The sequence below is a fragment of the Diadema antillarum genome, unplaced genomic scaffold, assembly GCF_040938485.1.
Source record: "Diadema antillarum isolate AM-2024a unplaced genomic scaffold, OU_Dant_1.0 seq00000238_RagTag, whole genome shotgun sequence".
In the NCBI taxonomy this organism is placed as follows: Eukaryota; Metazoa; Echinodermata; class Echinoidea; order Diadematoida; family Diadematidae; genus Diadema; species Diadema antillarum.
Window position 1 is genome coordinate 89,602 of NW_027271285.1, and position 17,412 is coordinate 107,013.

Here is a 17,412-nt window from a genome sequence, read left to right on the forward strand (position 1 = left end):
AATCAAATTGTCAAATTGCACAACCACTAATGCATAGTGAAGCACTCATGATTAGTTGCTTTTAAAACACATTTTCAAGTACCATATCTTTCACCAACTGGCTGGCTGTCTAAAAATAAAAAATAAAATAATAATAATAAAAAAAATGACTTTAAACAATGGTATGCCTGTCAGACTTCTTGTGGACGAGCTGATACGATTATATATTTTTGTATATATATATATATATATTTTTTTTTTTTAAATATTCTAAACCATTTCACTTGCCTACCACTAAAAGCAATGGCAGGATTAGCCATGGCTGCCTTACACTGATGTAATTACAGGCCTTGGTTTGATGAGCATGAATCAACTTAACTGAAGTGATGATCATTCTGAAAGTGAGTCACGGTAAGAACATTGCCATCACACAACTTGTGTGCAGTGCGCATTATCGGATGGAGTTCAGAATCTCTATGATCTGACTGGCAAGAAACTGATCATGCCCTATTTGTATTGAATCAAACATTTGCATGACACTCAACTCTGGCAATCTGCATAAAGTACATCATTCCTTCATTTTCAAAGTAACAAATGGGAAAGAGATATCTGGATCTATCTTGTACATCATTCTCATATGCTCTTTGAATTGCACAACTACATCGATATCATCTACATCTATCTATCTATCTATCTATCTATCTATCTATCTATCTATCTATCTTTCATCTATCTATCTATCTATCATCTAGCTATCTATCTATCTACTTGTATCTATCCATCTATCTATCTACAATATTTGTATCTATCTATCTATCCATCCATCTATCCATCTAGTCTATCTTTTCTACATGTTTACCACACACCACACTTTATTTTCCTTCCTGCAACTAGATGCAACATCTCCATACTTGTTGCTGCTCCTCCATCCTTGACAATATTTCCAGTAAATTTGGGTTGTTGCTTTTATATTTGCTATGTTTGTAATATTTTGCTGACCAATGGCACAATTGAAGTTAACTTTTGATAGCATGCTATCCGATGATAACAGGGCCACATCCGATTTTGCTTTACATAACACAATGAGCTGCAACATGAAAGGAATAAGTGCTAGCTTGCAATGTGATGACCAGTTCATATGACTACCAATGGCAGCCCAAACTTATTGCATGAAAATCATTCTACTGTAAATGTCATACCAGCCCATCTGACCAGCTGTGTCAACACCCACTTAACATTTAACTGCTCGTAAAGAACAAAAACAAGAAACATACAAAAAAGAACATCAATAACAAAACAGAGTACAGAAGATGACAGCTATGGGTTGAATGACCACCACTGTTGATAACCCACCTTCTGCGAAACGTCGTCGACTTGATCAACAGCGTTCCTGATCGCCGTCCGTGATATATGCCTGGAGTCGCCGTTGCCCTGAATTTCCAGGACGGCCATCTCGAGGGCGCAAATGCCAAAGGCGTAAATGTCTGCCGCGACCGTCACTTGCCCCTCTGTAGCACAGAAAAGAAGGAAAGAGATGATTCTCATTTGTGAATATAATGGTATTCAATGAAACATTTCCGAACCATATGCATACACTACTTATCTTTCACAAGCATGCAACTATATCAGAGTGTACATGTATCTCATCCTGATACTATAAATATTTTTGGAGTTTATGTTGATAATTTGTGAAAGAGCTAATGGAAATATTTATTTCGTCTTCTAGATTAATGAAACTGGAGAGGTATTTGGAGAGATATTATTAGCAACGGAGAGCATCACCAAGTGTACCTTAATCAAAGCACACAGTATAAGTTTGCCAACAGATGGCTTAAAAAGCTGAATTATGGGCAGTATTTCCCCAGAAAATAGAAATAAAAGAAAAGAATGAGTGCACTGCTGTTCCTGAAGATTGTAATAACATAATTTTGCTTGACAGATTGAAATACAGAAAATATGATTATGCACTTTTTGAGTGATGCTACAATATCTCCTAATGAGTTTATCCCGGACAACTATCACATAACATAATCTTCATGAAGTATTTTATGAAAATAAAGTGAACTGTTAAATATCTCTCAGATTTCAAACAGTTTTAAAGGAGATATATGACAGTTGACATTTTATATCATGGCAAGGTTTTGACATTAAAATGGATATAAACATTTTCTGAAACAGAAATGATACCAATACAATTTTGCATTGACTAAAAAAAAACATGCACATGTACAAACCTTCCCCTATGTTGCCCCAAATAATCATATGCATGGTTAGCAGCTGGTTTTGTTTTTGTTTTTTGTTTGTTTTTTGTTTTTTGTGTGTTTTGGTATGTGTGTGCATGTATTTCAATGTATGGGGAAATTTCCCCTCAGGAACTAATGACCACTTATTCCATCCAGCTGTGCATACCACATGCATTCAATCCTTCTGAGTCCAGTTTGCATGCATCAGCTGTACTCAAGACACAATCAGAAAACAATATCACACCTATCACACAATGGATTATATCACAAACCCCATATATGATATAGATAAAGAGTTTAATACTGTAATATTTTGACCAAGCATGAAGAAATACAGACACGGCAGATTGTTACTGCTGATGTGTCAATGCTGGAGATATCACAGAAAATTGGCACCATATGTACAATACTTCTTACCATTACATGCGCTGTTAAAGCTACAAGTTTTGTATAGATGTGGAAATCAGCACTGCTTATTTTTCTAGCCTCTTGCACTTAAGCACTCATACACAAACTCAAAGACACACAGACACACACACACACACACACACACACACACACACACACACACTCAGCTGCTAAATACTACTGTATTCTGCAACCATCAATACAGACATACAGTGTATTAAAACATGTTGTCTGACAACATTCCTGAGCTGCAGCGCAAACACACACCTTGCCAAATGTCAAGGTAAAAGACTAAAAAGGAAATGATAAAAAGGAAGAAATAGAAGGGCAATGCTGAAATAAATTGAATATAATAATTATCACGATCAATATTTTCTTTTCTGTATAGACCTTACGATTGTACTGGGCTCAGTCCAGATTTCTTTTGCATCCGCTCGGGAGCCAGGGATGTTGTAATTAAAAGTAAACACGGCCATCCTGATCTAAATTTCTCTCAATCAATAACAAGCATCCAGTGACCTCAACTTAATTTTGCTCAATATGTCACACGGTGAACCGGGCAAACCAGTGACATTTGTATAGATCTGCAGCGGGGACCATGGGTCTGCTTTTGCATGTTCACGAAGAGGCCAGAATATTGCAAGGCCGGAATATTGCAGGGCTGCATTGATTTGCAAGGAAAAGGGGTAGGCTACCTCTGCGAGCCAAATCTCAACCTACTTTCGCTTCCGACATGATTTCATTCTTTAATAGCCTTGCATATATGGTTTCAGAATAAAAGGCAAATGGACTATTGCAGACTTCTACTTGTGGGCCGTGAGAGGGAAATATTCTTTTCAACATTTCCGGCCACATTCTTTGAATTCTTTAGTCCACTTAGTGCAGCTTTCTGTTGACGAAGGGGAAGAGGAAAAAAAAAATCACAATTTATTCTGCATCGCAATCTGAAAGCATGATATGCTAACTGCATTTAACTTCCCTATGATATTATCCATTTCAAACTTTCCTATAAACCATCATCTTTCACTTTGACAGAGGAATTCCTCTGACTTATTGTATCAAAGTTTTCTGGTTGCACCAAGTCCTAAAATTTAATATGACATACATGTCTATTATAGGCTCTATTGCCCTACTATCACAATGGAGGCAGAAGGCAAATACCGTAAAGCCATTAATTAATGGGGTTGCCACAGTTTTAAAGTACTATGTGTTTGTCCATTTGTATGTCTGTCTCTCTTACATGTAATACTTAATCCTTCATTCTTACTCATTCTATAAAGGTGTACATCTCTACTGACAAGTGTTTCACAACTGTGAATAACTTGCAGACCATCTACACAAGTTTAAGCAATGCGATCTGCCTGGGGCATTGCTCTTCATCCAGAATAAAAGCATAGCTTCAATGTACACTGTAATTATCAGTAGACCACAATTTTGATGGGTACTGAGGTGATAGACTAGAGAGGAATTGTGCATACCAGTCATTTTAAAATGTAACAAAGGATAACCCATGAAATGAATCTACTGTAGCGGCAAGCAGTGGAAACCATCGTAAACTTCTGTGGACAGAAATTAGTCCTCTCTGGTTTGAGCTGAGCGGGGAGCAGGTGTTTTAGCAACAGAAGGTCCGCGTGTTGTCAAGGTCGTGGATCTATCTGTGAGCATCCGACCTGCATGGACCAATTCATTTTCGCTCTGAAGTCGAGAAGCATAGCGCCCCAGTGGATCAATTATTCATGATCACAAATAAAGCAAGCAGAGCCTAACCCCCCCCCCCCTTTTCATATAAACCGGTATTGGATTCATTTGAAAACACAGCATGTTCTCCAACTCTTATGTGAGCATGGCTGCATTGGCTCAAATTTCACTTCCTATACACTGTGTGCTAACCATAACAGGTACATTGTGCATCCATATAATCTGCAATACACCCTTCTAAATGTTCATCACAACACCAAGAAGCCTAAAAAGTACAAGTGTAGCCTTACTGTCAGACTCTTCACCTCATCCCACGAACTGCAGCCAGCATGGAGGTCCAGCCTGGCAGCTGCAATATCATTTTCAGTGTACATTTGTATTTGTAATTGATTTAACGGCTGACAGCATTGTGTAAATGAAGTCCAAGAAATCACTGGTTACATTTCATCAAACAAGCCTTTGAAAATGCAGGGTTAGCTGAGTAAAACCTAATAGGTGTGTACATGCAAGTTTCTTCTACTCAGTGTTGCCCATAGCTACAAGTATGAACTTATCTCATATCCATGAGCCCACATTTCATCTCAGAAGGCCCTTGTTCTGACATACATCATTACAGGCTTTGCTCTCTTCACTCGCAACTGTCGCCACTAAAAGCAACAGCATGAGGGTCTTGGAAAAAGGCTAGTCCTACTTGGTCTTGTCATAGAAGGACTGCATCACAACTATTTAAGAAAACAGCTTCCTTATATGAACCGACTGAAACAAAGAGTAACAGACTCGCAGAGGGGAAACAAAAACCATTCAAGCGGCCAGGATATTATGACAGTTTGAAAACTACTTGATCAGGTCGTATCAGGCCATTTCAAGGTAACCTTGAAAGTCACTTCTTCGGTCACACAATATTGATAGCACTCACTGGTACGTGTCGAAGTCCTCGAAACTTTGTACACAAACTTCCAGTGTATGATACACTTGTACATCTTGACTTTTGTATAAAAGTTCAACCTCTACTGTTTCTTAATACAATGTGTTAGCCTCAGGTAAGTGGTTTGAAAACAATGCCATATGTGACAAGAAATTGATACCACTTTTGGCACAAAACAAATGTAACACAGACAATGTGAATACCATTCTCCATCATGAAGATTAATTTTGAGTGCTTTATACTTTATGCCTCGTGGCAAAATATCAGCAGTCAGAATAGGTGGCTAAAAACTCAGGTCTTCCTAATATCGTCTGTTGAGAATGATAAGGGTGTTAAGTTGTCACAAAACACATAGTGTTCAAGACAACTTAACGCCCTTCTAATTCTCAACAGACGATATTCTGGACTTTTGTGTGGAGTTTTTGAAATTTGTGAAATATGACATTTTCAAAACACTGATAGCCCTTCAGCCATTCTATTCTTCTTTTTTTCACCACCCCTTTCCCTCCCAAAGTATAAACATTTGCTTAACTATCACCAATGAAAATTCTGTTGTTTTTTTTTCATGTGTAACTCTCCCCACTTGGGCCACAAGCAAGCATAAAGGGGTTATATAACTAGTTAATAATATTGAAATCCTGCACCTGTTTGGGTGTTCCACACACCAAATACGGAGGGAGGTGTGCAAACTTCTTACAAAAACTAAACAAACAAACAAACAAACAAACAGAAAAACACACTTTGAGTACAAGCAAACTTCCTCGCCAACATAAACAATGCAGCAGAAACCCAAATTTTTGATGATTGGTTTTCAAAATGAACCTTATGGTACATTTCCTTCACAATTGGCCAAAATGTATTTAATTAAATATACACTATGTATAATGTACTTCTCCTCCCCCCCCCTCCCGAATACAAATGTACACTATCTTTTCAAACAAACATTCATGGAATGTCTTAAAGAGAAGACAAGTGAGCCTTTACAACTTTACCTAAAGCTCTTGGTTCAGGGGGATTACATAACATGTAGGCTACCATTGGATAGCACTAGTAGCTGGCTTACAGCCTTTTATCCAAATTAGCGTTGGGGTTCCCTGCACAGATAACAACAAATCCTGCCTATAACTGAACACTACTTGTTCCGTTGCTTTTCAGTAAAACTTCATTGACCAGTGAATGCTGCCAGCATAAAAGCCAGGGGGGTTATGTATGCTACTCTTTTGGGCCGAAAGCCTAATACTGTGTTAAGTCCACCTTCACACGCTTCTGTATGAATAGACCATGCTTTTATATGAATAGACCAGGGAACCTCAAGTGTGTTTCTCTTAAAAGGGGATTACTTGGAACCAGTCCTTTTGTTATGCAGACCCCACTCCTGGCCCCCCTTTTCTAACCCAACACCCAGCTAAAATCCACAAAGCAATTTTCATGGTACTTTAAACAACCTCTTTAAGCTCACCTTTAAAGAGAATCAACCCAGAGTGGTGATCAATAGGGGAGCGACAAAAGGATGTAACTGACCGGTATACTCCGGTTGGGTCTGACTCAGGAGCAGGAACCAGATTGTTGCGGGATTTACCAGCTACCACTCTAACTACCAGCTTTCTTTCCTTTCCTTTGCAACATTGTAGGATACATTGTGCAGTCACCTCCTTCTCTGTGAATGTATTTAGGTCATGACCTCTATAATCTCCCCTTTAAGTTATCATGTAATACATAATCCTTCTCTTTTGTTGTAGCTACTTAACAGTCATTTGCTAATCCTTCTACCTGAGCTCTTAGATCATTTAGGTCATGACCACAACAGTCCCTTCTCAAAGTGCATTATTCTTGTGTATCTTCTATCTCATGGTTTGTTAACAACACTGGGGGGATTCTACTTTCTTGTTGTATCCTAGTGAATAAACAGTAAGGGTCACGAACTTTACCCAAAGGTTGTGAACTTGGCCTCCCCAGGGAAATGACTTCAGCTCCCTCCCTCATTCTTTCTCACAAGCATGGCTAAGAAAGAAAACCTAGGGTCTATATAACCAGGGAGCTGGCTACACTTCCCTGATGTAACCCCCCCCCCAATAAATCCACCTGCCACTTTCTCTCTCAAGGGACCCTACTCTCGCTCTTTCCCCTCCTCCTCCCCCTCCTCCTCCTTCTCCTCCTCCTCCTTCTCCTCCTCCACCTCCTCCACTCTCATCCCTAGCAGGTTCCCCATGAAGACAGCAACTGATCCCCTCCCAGCATCCATCCACTGACACTTACCCCCATACTCCGGCGCGATGTAGTGCATGTTTCTTTGCTCCTCCGTGTACGTTTTCACATGGTTGTTTATTGCATCAGGAGCAACTGAAACAAATGAAACAAAACAAGACGAAATTGGAAAAACTTCCCACTTACTGTATAATCTTCTACCTGCCCATATAGAGATAATAAAGATGAAAAGTACTTAAGTCCGACAAGAAAGTGAGGTGGGCTATTGAGACATAATTGCAAAATTACTAAACATTCTAATCAACAATGAGTTGCTGAACTCAAACATTACAAAACAGTTTGCCTGCCGGTGGCTCTCAAAACAGGGTACGGTGCCATTATTTCTTCAAAACACTGTTCTGAATGATATGTAAGTATGATTAAAATGTAATCAAAACGGGTCATGGCTGCAACTATCACAGACCCTCCATACTGCATTATCTGAATCATTTTGCCACCTGAAAAGTTTCAGCATGAATCACAAGTTAGAGCATGTATGAAGAGTTAACTCCATTCTTGTGAATTTGAGATATATATGACTAAATCTTCAAAAAAGTGGGGAAATAATAAGAAAATATGGCATATTTTTAATAACTTAAAAAAAATCCTTTTTATGCAACAAGTGAAGCATATTACAGTGGAAAGGTTTTATTTTGCTCTATCTGATGATGGACTTTTGAAATGTTTACAAATGGAGCTTTATATTAAACCTGCTTTGTGATGAAACTCTTCATACAACTGTAGGATGCCAACATCACAACATCCCGACTAACCTGATCCGATCTTGATGAGACCGTTGTGCTGGATGAAGACAGTATCCGTGGTGAGGTTACCGTGAATGATGGGTGGGTCACAGGAATGCAAGTAACTGCATCAACAACAAGAAAAAAACAAGAGGAAAGTGATGATAAAAGAAAAGAAGAGGTTGAAATAACAGCTGAGTGCCACAATCTAAATTCCATGATCTACAATGTTGCTGCCATTACCAAATTGCATGAGAACACTATACATTCAAAAGACAGTACTTTTCATGGGAAGATCATTTACAGAAATACAAGTAATATTGAAATCGATAGGGTAATGTTTGTATGCTATATTCTCTTTTTCTCTGTTTCTCTCTCCGACTTAAGTTTGCTTGAAAACCTTTTTTTTTTTTCCAGTAAATCAGATAGACATTGTACACTGCACGATACATGTATAGCCAATGATGGCAGCATGCCAATCCTGCAACTATAATCAAAACACTATTGCAAGTTCAAGCCCCTTTCCGCAAGTAGTGTTTGCTGAACCACATTAAGTGTGGCTAAATAAGGCAACAGATGCATAGATCATCACAAATCCTAAAACCAGCACTGTCCCATAGTCCGCTGGAAAGCCTTTTTGTATAGGTGGCTGTTTTAAATGTGAATTGTTCACATGATTCCGCCTATCGCTGTGTCCTGAAAACAGATTGTGAACAGGCCCCTTTGACATCCAAAACCAATGTGAACAGATCTTTAATCACTGCCAGTAGACATTTGATTAAAGCCTACATGTACATATCTTTCGCTGTAATGTCATTACGAGTGACACAGTATGATAGGATACTGCAGTGTCAGAATGTGTATGAGTGTGTATGTGTGTGTGTGGGGGGGGGGGGTGGATGTTTTGATTGATGCTATTTATACCCTACAGTATCAAGTATAAAGCTGTCTCTGCAACTTCCTTGCTGGCTGAAAAAAGCATGTAATGGCATTGGGCAACATTCTACAAGGATTACAAGGAAGCATGCTCTACAGCAAAATCAAAGAAGGCACAGCTTGACGACGTGCATTCAGTATTGAGGCTTGCATCAGCACACAAACACACACACACACACACACAAAAAAAAAACATAGCAAAACAGACACAAATCAAAATGCTACACTAATGAGTAGAACAACCAAAAAATCCACTGGGGCAAGTGCAGTACAAGAGGTTCCCCGATTACCAACCATGATCACTCACCTTTGGTGGAAGTATTGTGAATACACTTTTTTTTTTTAAACTCTGTTTCCATATTTTCTATCAAAAATTTTCTATAGAAATTAAAATTCCTGAGCAGATGAAATTTGGCATCACATGATGAAGTCATATTCTATCCAGAATGACTACAACACGAAGATCTATTGAAAAGAAAGAAACTTGATGCACTGGAATATTTGAATACCGGTACTTTACTAGCTAGCCTAAGGCTGTTCAACCTCCGTTTTAATAGAAATACAAAAAGTTTCATTGACGCGGTGCTAACAATACAACAATCGGTGGAATGTTCAGGCCTGTCTTTAAAATGAGTCATCATTTTAGATTACCTAAAATGCCACAAAGCAGAGAACTCCAAATCAATGAAGAAAGTGTGTACACACAAAGATTTCTAAAGTGCAGGATGTATCTTTGTGAAGTTGCTTCACTTTGTTGGTTTCTTGGTTCACTACTTTTCAGAAGCTGCTGCACACATTAATGCCACTGCTACCTGTATAAAGTGATTCACAGCTGGAAAGATTTAAATACAGAATACCACACATAATTATCAGCTTACTTGTAAACATTTACAGTGACTTTATACAAGACAAACATTCACTGGGGCAAAAACTGTCAAAGTGCGTTCAATATGATTTTAGTATGTCCGGATACAAGATTTGAAACAGACCATCAGTTCCGTCCACTGTACAATGTATAAACATTGCAAGAGACCATAAGGTACCAGTAGTAACTGCAGTTTCCTCCTTGAAGGAGTGACCAATGGTACTCCAGTATCTGGCTTCACAAACACAAACCTTGTACACACTTGTGCTGGCTGTATTGATATCAGTGCTTGTTAGTGTTATCATTTTTTCACTTCCCTCTTCATTTCTACATACATACTATATACACACAGAGCAGTCCAAAATGAATGTAATGAATAAGCTCACTCTGATAAATCTATGCATGGGCGTATTGCGATCAACTATTCTGTGAATTCCTTACATCCCAAATAACTCGAGAATGCTGTGTAGGTACAATGTCCCATACATACAACACAAACACTCTGTGAGTGGTGAAGACTAGAGGCCCCTTTTCAAAAGGCATGATGAAGGGATTCCCCAACAACACAATACAAACCTACATTGTATCAATGGGTGCATTTATCTAAAAATATTCTGAGGCAGGATCACGATCCTAAACACGTTTGAGGCATTTTCGCGTGATGAATAAACGCAACTGTGTTTTCAAACGCATTTAGAAATGACGACTTGAAACGCCATTCAAAGGGTGTTTTGAAATACATCCGAGACCACGATCACCTTTCTTGGGAGTAGATAAACGCAATGCTGTTTTGAAACGTGTTTATATCTCCATGCAGTATACAACCCGCAAGTTACAACACCGACCGCAGTTGACCTCTGCTCCTCGGGTCGAACTGCGCAAAGCAGCTGCACAGTGACAACACTTGAATTGCGATTCGATGGGTAGATAAACGCAGCAACCCGAGAATCGCAAACACGATTCCAAACCTACATGTATTTTGAAACGTGATTCTCTCTCTCAAGTTAGATAAACGCAGCCTATGACCGGTGTCACCCTATAAAGTCCTAACAGTACTGGTTGAGGTGGGGATTCACGTTTATAACATTCCTAAGTGAGATAATGAGAAACCTCTTATGAAATATGAAAGAGCATGTAATTTCAAGAAGGATTCAACTTTCATTTAATGAAAATTTGTTTTCAAAAGGCTGAGATATCCAAAAAAGAGATGATAATAATAAAAGGCGACAGGCCACGCCTTTTATTAGGATCTCTTTGTTTCACCTTGTTTTTGGATATCTCAGCCATTTCAAAACCGATTTCCATCAAATAAACTTTTGATACCCCTTAGAATTGCATGCTCTTTGACATCTCATGGAGTGGTTTCTGAATATCTCGCAAAACGTTAAAAGCTAAATCCTCATCTCAACCAGAACTGTGTCCACCCTTTAAGGGAACGGTGCAGTTGAATGTTTCAGATGGCTTCGTGCAAAACAAAAATGGGACTTTTTTAGACTGGACAGTCTTTTTTTTAAAGATTAACTGTAGGCCTAGACATTACACTAAATAAGGAAGAAAAAACACCGTCAAAGTTATTTGAGAACCAGCAATCCAATGGTGCAAATCATCATACCATGGCAACTTATTACAAATAAAAAGGGAATATGAAACCTGTCTGTGTCGATATTGGATCAATTATGATAACATCATCAATGTGTTCAATCTAGATGTAGCAGAGAACAGGATGTATGTGGAAATTTGTATTTATAATCACTGACTGCAATTATCCATAAAGAGCAAGAAACAGTTCTCCTGCATTCTCCAGTGAATTCAGACAATAAACCACAACCCCCATGGTCCCTCTGGCAAAAACAAAGGACTTTGGTCAATACAAAAATGATCCTAACATCAATTCAACTGCTTGGGTTGTGGTGACACAGAGAAGCACCATGTCATCAGACTAGGATTGCAAAACTTAAAATATGTACCTAAATCTCAAACATAAATCAAGTGAGGTATTAGCTCGCGGAGGAATGCCATCTATAAATCTGCAGCATCATGGAAATGAAAATCATCAACGGCTCAGTGGAGGGTTGAGAGAGTTTAAGGTGTGTAATACACAAAATTTTTATGACAACTGAAATATCTTGGAGTCACTTAAAATGGTGTCTTGTGGGTAGCCTGGCAGCTGTCTCGATCCTACACTGTAAGCCCCTGGGATTGTGTGCACAACAACTCAGATGAAAAGAAAACTCAAGGCCTGTTCATACACATCTGAAAATAATGTTCCATAAAAATCTATTTTTGCAATGCAAAAAACAGTCAATTCTTATGTGGTGACATACACAAAAAGTCATTATTGCAATCTGCAATGGGATACATAAATCAGTTCATTTTGAACTCTTTTTGTATGTGTTATCAAAATATACAGCCATACATTTTGTGTAAACTGCACGTTTTTTTTTTTTTTTTTGGGTAGATTCTTACAAAAAAAAAAAAAAATCAGTGAAGCAACTTCTCACACTGTGCAATAGTCCAGGGTGAGGGTGCCCAGGGTCATGCTCCGTCTTTGTTCAGGCAAGCACAGATATGGGATTGTGCATGTTTCCCCGAGCAGCTGAATGAGTTTCTTTTCTTCTTCTTCTTTATTTGTTTTTTTTTTCTTGCTATATTTGAAAACCAGGAAGTTTGCATTAATGCAACCTCCCCCCCCCCCCCAAGGAAAAAAAAAACACACAAAACAAAACCAAGAAACAAAAACCCTCAATAATTTGTCTTTTGCTTTGTCTGTGATAGCAGACAATTTCTTGAAAGCCAAAGACTTATTTAGGCCATCTTCTTGTGGTAAAGGTACAATTGTAGGCCTACACTGTAGGCCTACTTCTTCATGAATGCATTGAACAAGTGACCAGATGGGAAGTCAAGAAAGGTCAATTTTCAATTTTCTTCCTCTTAATGCAGGAAAGGTTCAGTTTAAAAGGCCATGCATACAATGTACATTCTACATGTAGGCCTACAAAGATCCCACGGTACATACAGTATGAAAGAAGACTACATATTGTATATGATACAGTTTTGCACATTGCTATGTTACATGAGTTTTCAATTTAGCTACAAACATTTGAACGGATTTACTTTCACATGTGCTTTATTTACTCTCTTTTTTTCGAAATGTGACTACTGCATTGGTAATTTTCACTTTGCAATGAACTGCTCCCACCCATCAACACCAAGTAGGCCTATGTGTGGGTACTTCTCTTTAATAGTGAGTGATTGGAATGGGATCTATTCAGTAGTGTAAACAATAGTAACGGTTGGATAGCTTCAATTTTCCCCATGTCATACTGGTGTGCTTGTCACGCTCCATCAACAGCAGATGACATCACATAGAAAAACATGAGGCCTTTGGAATACAGCAGCAGACGATAATTATCCAGCCTGTGAGATGCTCAAAAACTCATTACACAGTCAAAAGCCACATAACAAGAAGCAGCTACACGTACACTCTTGGAGAACCAACTAATGGCTAGGAGCCATAACCAAAGTGGAATTTAAACTAGTATCAGACACACTGCCATCACAGATCTCCAACATTTGGAAATGGCGATGCAAGGGATTCAATTTGCCCCCCACTCCCACCTACATGTAGTTACAAAGGTGTAATACTTATATAAAACAAGACCTCCCTCAGCACTTCGTAATTTGGGGGTCTGCTTGCCAAGCCAACAATTGAATGTTCCCTACATGTGAATTTGGCTTTGGATCAATTTGCAGTTCAAGTTTAGTCATCTTCACAGCCAACTTGGCACAATATACTCTTGTGGGGTTAAATCAATACAGCTACAAAAATGAACACTCCTGAGCCTGGCTGACCCCCTTTTACGACCCAGAAGTCAATAAAAAACGATGAATATCTCCTGATAGCAACTCATTAGTGGATGGCCTCCTCTCCAGATGCTGTCTTGAAAATATTCGCTCAGTCTACTCGCTCTCAGCATTCCCCACTGACCTAGCATGAACAATATCTCTTGATGCTGTGGTGTATTTCGATTGAGACACAGGGGGTCATACCTCATAGAATTATTTCCCACATGCTTGTCTGCTTGAAACATTTTTCATAAAAAATCAATCAAAATAAAGATCCTTAGACTTTGAAAATCATCATTGCTGAAAAATAAAATCAATAAATAGAATCCATATCTATTAAACACAGCTACTGTTGCTATGTTGGAGGCAACTGACTTGGTGGATTTCACTTTACTTTGATTAGTTGCTAGGTATTTCAACAGCAAGTGTTGATAATACCTTTACATCCCTGTGCTATATGAAATCTCTTTTTTTTTTCCATTCCTCTAATCTATATCTGTCAAAAATGTCAGAAGTGACTGCCGACTCTTTCTTGTGCATTTGCTTCACAAACATGGGGTCCACAATTGACCGATACCAGAAGGCGGATACAGCATTGCACGTCAGATGTGGGGTGGTTCTTTGAATTTTTCCTTTCTCTGAACAGGAGGGATTATTAACAATCAATGATAAAAAGGAGAATGTGTTTACTGAGTCAACCAAGCCAGACAATGACTTGGAAATAACTCCTGTCTTCCCAAGAATCAATTTGGACTGAAGATGGGGGAACGCTGGTGAATGAAGCTTGATACATATCTTTTGTCGGCGATAATCCCCTTTCAATGGCGACGGAAATCACTGAGGGTTAACGGAGCTTCATGCTATCTACTCCTCTCCCCTGCATTGTTCATACATCCTTCGCCCGGGCAAACTAAAGATCTGCTTCTCCATGTCTTACGGGTCCCAGAATCTTAATGTTCTACCCACATGCATAGGGCCTGGCAGCTCAGATGCCTTAGGATCACTCCTTCCTCCTCCTCCGCCCCCTTCCTATTTTTTTTCCTCCTCACATTTCCTAAAGTATACAAATGGGCATAAAAACACAACCCACTGGATACGATGGAAAAGGTGAGAAAAGTGGGAATGAATATTCTTGAAGCTGTTGATGCACATTGAAACCCCTAGGTGGGGATTTTAACTCGATGAATACCTCAAGAGACACACCAGTCCAGTGAGTGAGGCACCTCTCTTTCTCCACGCCGTCAAGAATATCGTTAACCCGTTGAGGACGAGTCTCAAGTATACTTGGGGAGGTGTCTATGGGAAATGCATGTTGTAGCAAAATCAGACTGTCCTCAACAGGTTAAATGTATGGGTTTATGTGCTGTTACTGTAGTGAAGGTTTGATGCTCTGTACAAATTATCTCTCTTTAAAAGTATTATCCACAGGCTGTAAGTTTGTTCATTCATTCATTTTTGTAAGGATCTGGATATTGCTGTAAAAATGATCAAAAAAAAAAAGAAAAAAAAAGAAAAGAAAAACGAAAGCTTCGAAAGGAAAATGTAACTGAAACTGTAGAGTTCAAATTCTTATTCTGGTTTGGGGAAATTTTATATACATATACTTTGTCAAATCGCTGTGCTATCAATAAAACATGATCCAGAGATTACCGTTTCAATAATAGTACATTTTGATTTTAATAAAACTGCATCACTCCATGATATTCCTTAAGTTTTAAGTATGTCATGGCATTAGATTATTCCCCCCCCCCCCCCTTCAGTTTGGCATGAGTTCAATATTGTAGGTAAAGGCAGCATTTGGTGTACATAAGATAAGATGCACTGTACTTTTTGTTTTTCTTTTCTTTTTATCATCAAGTTACATGTAGGCTTATTTCACAGGAAATATTTCAGGGGTAATTCAGGTTGCATGTCTACAAAGCATACAAAGAGTTTATGTTCGGGTGACCAGTCACCGAGTTTGTGACACGATTGTTGTATCTCAGACTTAGGCACCAATAGGCCTACACTAAATTGTAGTGATCAGTGAGGAGACTCACTTCACTACCTGATTACTCCAAAAATTTTCAAAACCTTTACAGGAATAGTGTGTTCACAAAACCAGAAACGTGATTAGACTGGGATATCTGTTGAGGCATATTCCCTCTTGAGTACTTTTGTGAACTTGGGGTCGAGACAGGGGGTAATTCTGTCTGCTGAGGACCAGTGGGTTAAACAATACGTCAATAGTATGAAGGTATGCATTAGCCTTTCGATACAGCGCTTCTCTCCTGCATGAGAGATACATTGTACATCCGTAAACTGAGGCTTTGGTTTCACCCTTTTTCACACCTCTATGGTTCCTCGTCATTTGAGTCACTGTACACACACAGGTCTAGTTTACAGTGGTGGGCTAGTCTTTTTGACCAGACCCATCAATAGCAATACATCACAAAAGAATGGGATCATCGAATCCCAGAGCTACAATGCAGCTGTTCTTCGTATTTTTTCTATCTATTTGCAGAGTAATGCCAAAGGTGGAGGGGGAGGGGAGTATTTGGGAACTTTGCAGATCAGAGTTTTGATGTGCGGTGCAGCAGAGAATGGTTCACAGTTCCCTACAATGTACACACATATACATGTGCATCAACTTCAAGACATTCAAATCATGTTCATCTCATAAGATGTATGATTTTCATGAAATATTCATTACAGTCATTACAGCGCCTGGAGGATGCCCATAGCTGTGAAGTCTCCTTGCGTAAATTGCAGAGGAGACGGTGGTACAAAAGGTTGGGGTGGGGAAGGGGAGGCGGTCTTGCTCAGTGATGGCCCTCTGGAGCACAGCAGACACTCTGACAAATTACACATCACAGTGCTCAGAATCATGATCACAGTGTGATACCAGCACATATGAATTGGATCCTGATGTTTCAAATATGTTTGATGTGAGACTGAGAGAAAAAAAAAAACTTACTGAAATTATCATCAATTCTAAATTTCTGATTTTTTTAATATTTACCAATGTCATCTTGGTTTTTTTTTCTTTCTTTTTTGTGCACATGTATGCTTTTTGGAATGTAAAAATTTTGTGGGAGAAATAGGATGGGGTATTAACCTTACAGGGTCATCTGACTTTATTCTATCAAATTATCAAGTCACATTCACACACAGGACTTTTAATATGCCTGTCTGCTTTTTGCATTGGGATGCAAACATCCATCTTATTTGCTACCATTTATAATGCAAGGCCTAAAAAAAAAAAAAAAAAAAAAAAAAAAAATCACACGGCTGCAAATATGAACCATTCTGAATCTGCAGAATGCACATGCCTACATGTAGCCTTAAATAATGAGTGGAGCGTGATCACGAGCACCAAAGTGTATTCACCTTGTGTGGGGAGATGCATTATGGGTTTACAAAAGTTGATGGTCTTTGCATGCCATTCACACATGCCAAACGGGGCAGATTATTACTGAAAGACTAAAAAAAGAAATCAAGCTGGACCGATTTTGGCATCACAATGTGTGTACATATCGTCTCTGG

At 38.8% G+C, this 17,412-nt stretch overlaps 1 protein-coding gene across 1 annotated transcript in view; it reads right to left on the minus strand.

Moving 5' to 3' along the window:
- The window catches only part of LOC139729389 (nuclear receptor-binding protein-like), a 55,427-nt gene that overhangs the window by 10,746 nt on the left and 27,269 nt on the right, over window positions 1–17,412 (minus strand). The window contains exons 5-7 of the mRNA XM_071640317.1: window positions 8,271–8,365; window positions 7,510–7,593; window positions 1,333–1,487 (exon numbers count right to left, since the gene is read on the minus strand). Coding sequence (XP_071496418.1) covers window positions 1,333–1,487; window positions 7,510–7,593; window positions 8,271–8,365 — 334 coding nt within the window. The remainder of the gene's footprint in view (window positions 1–1,332; window positions 1,488–7,509; window positions 7,594–8,270; window positions 8,366–17,412) is intronic.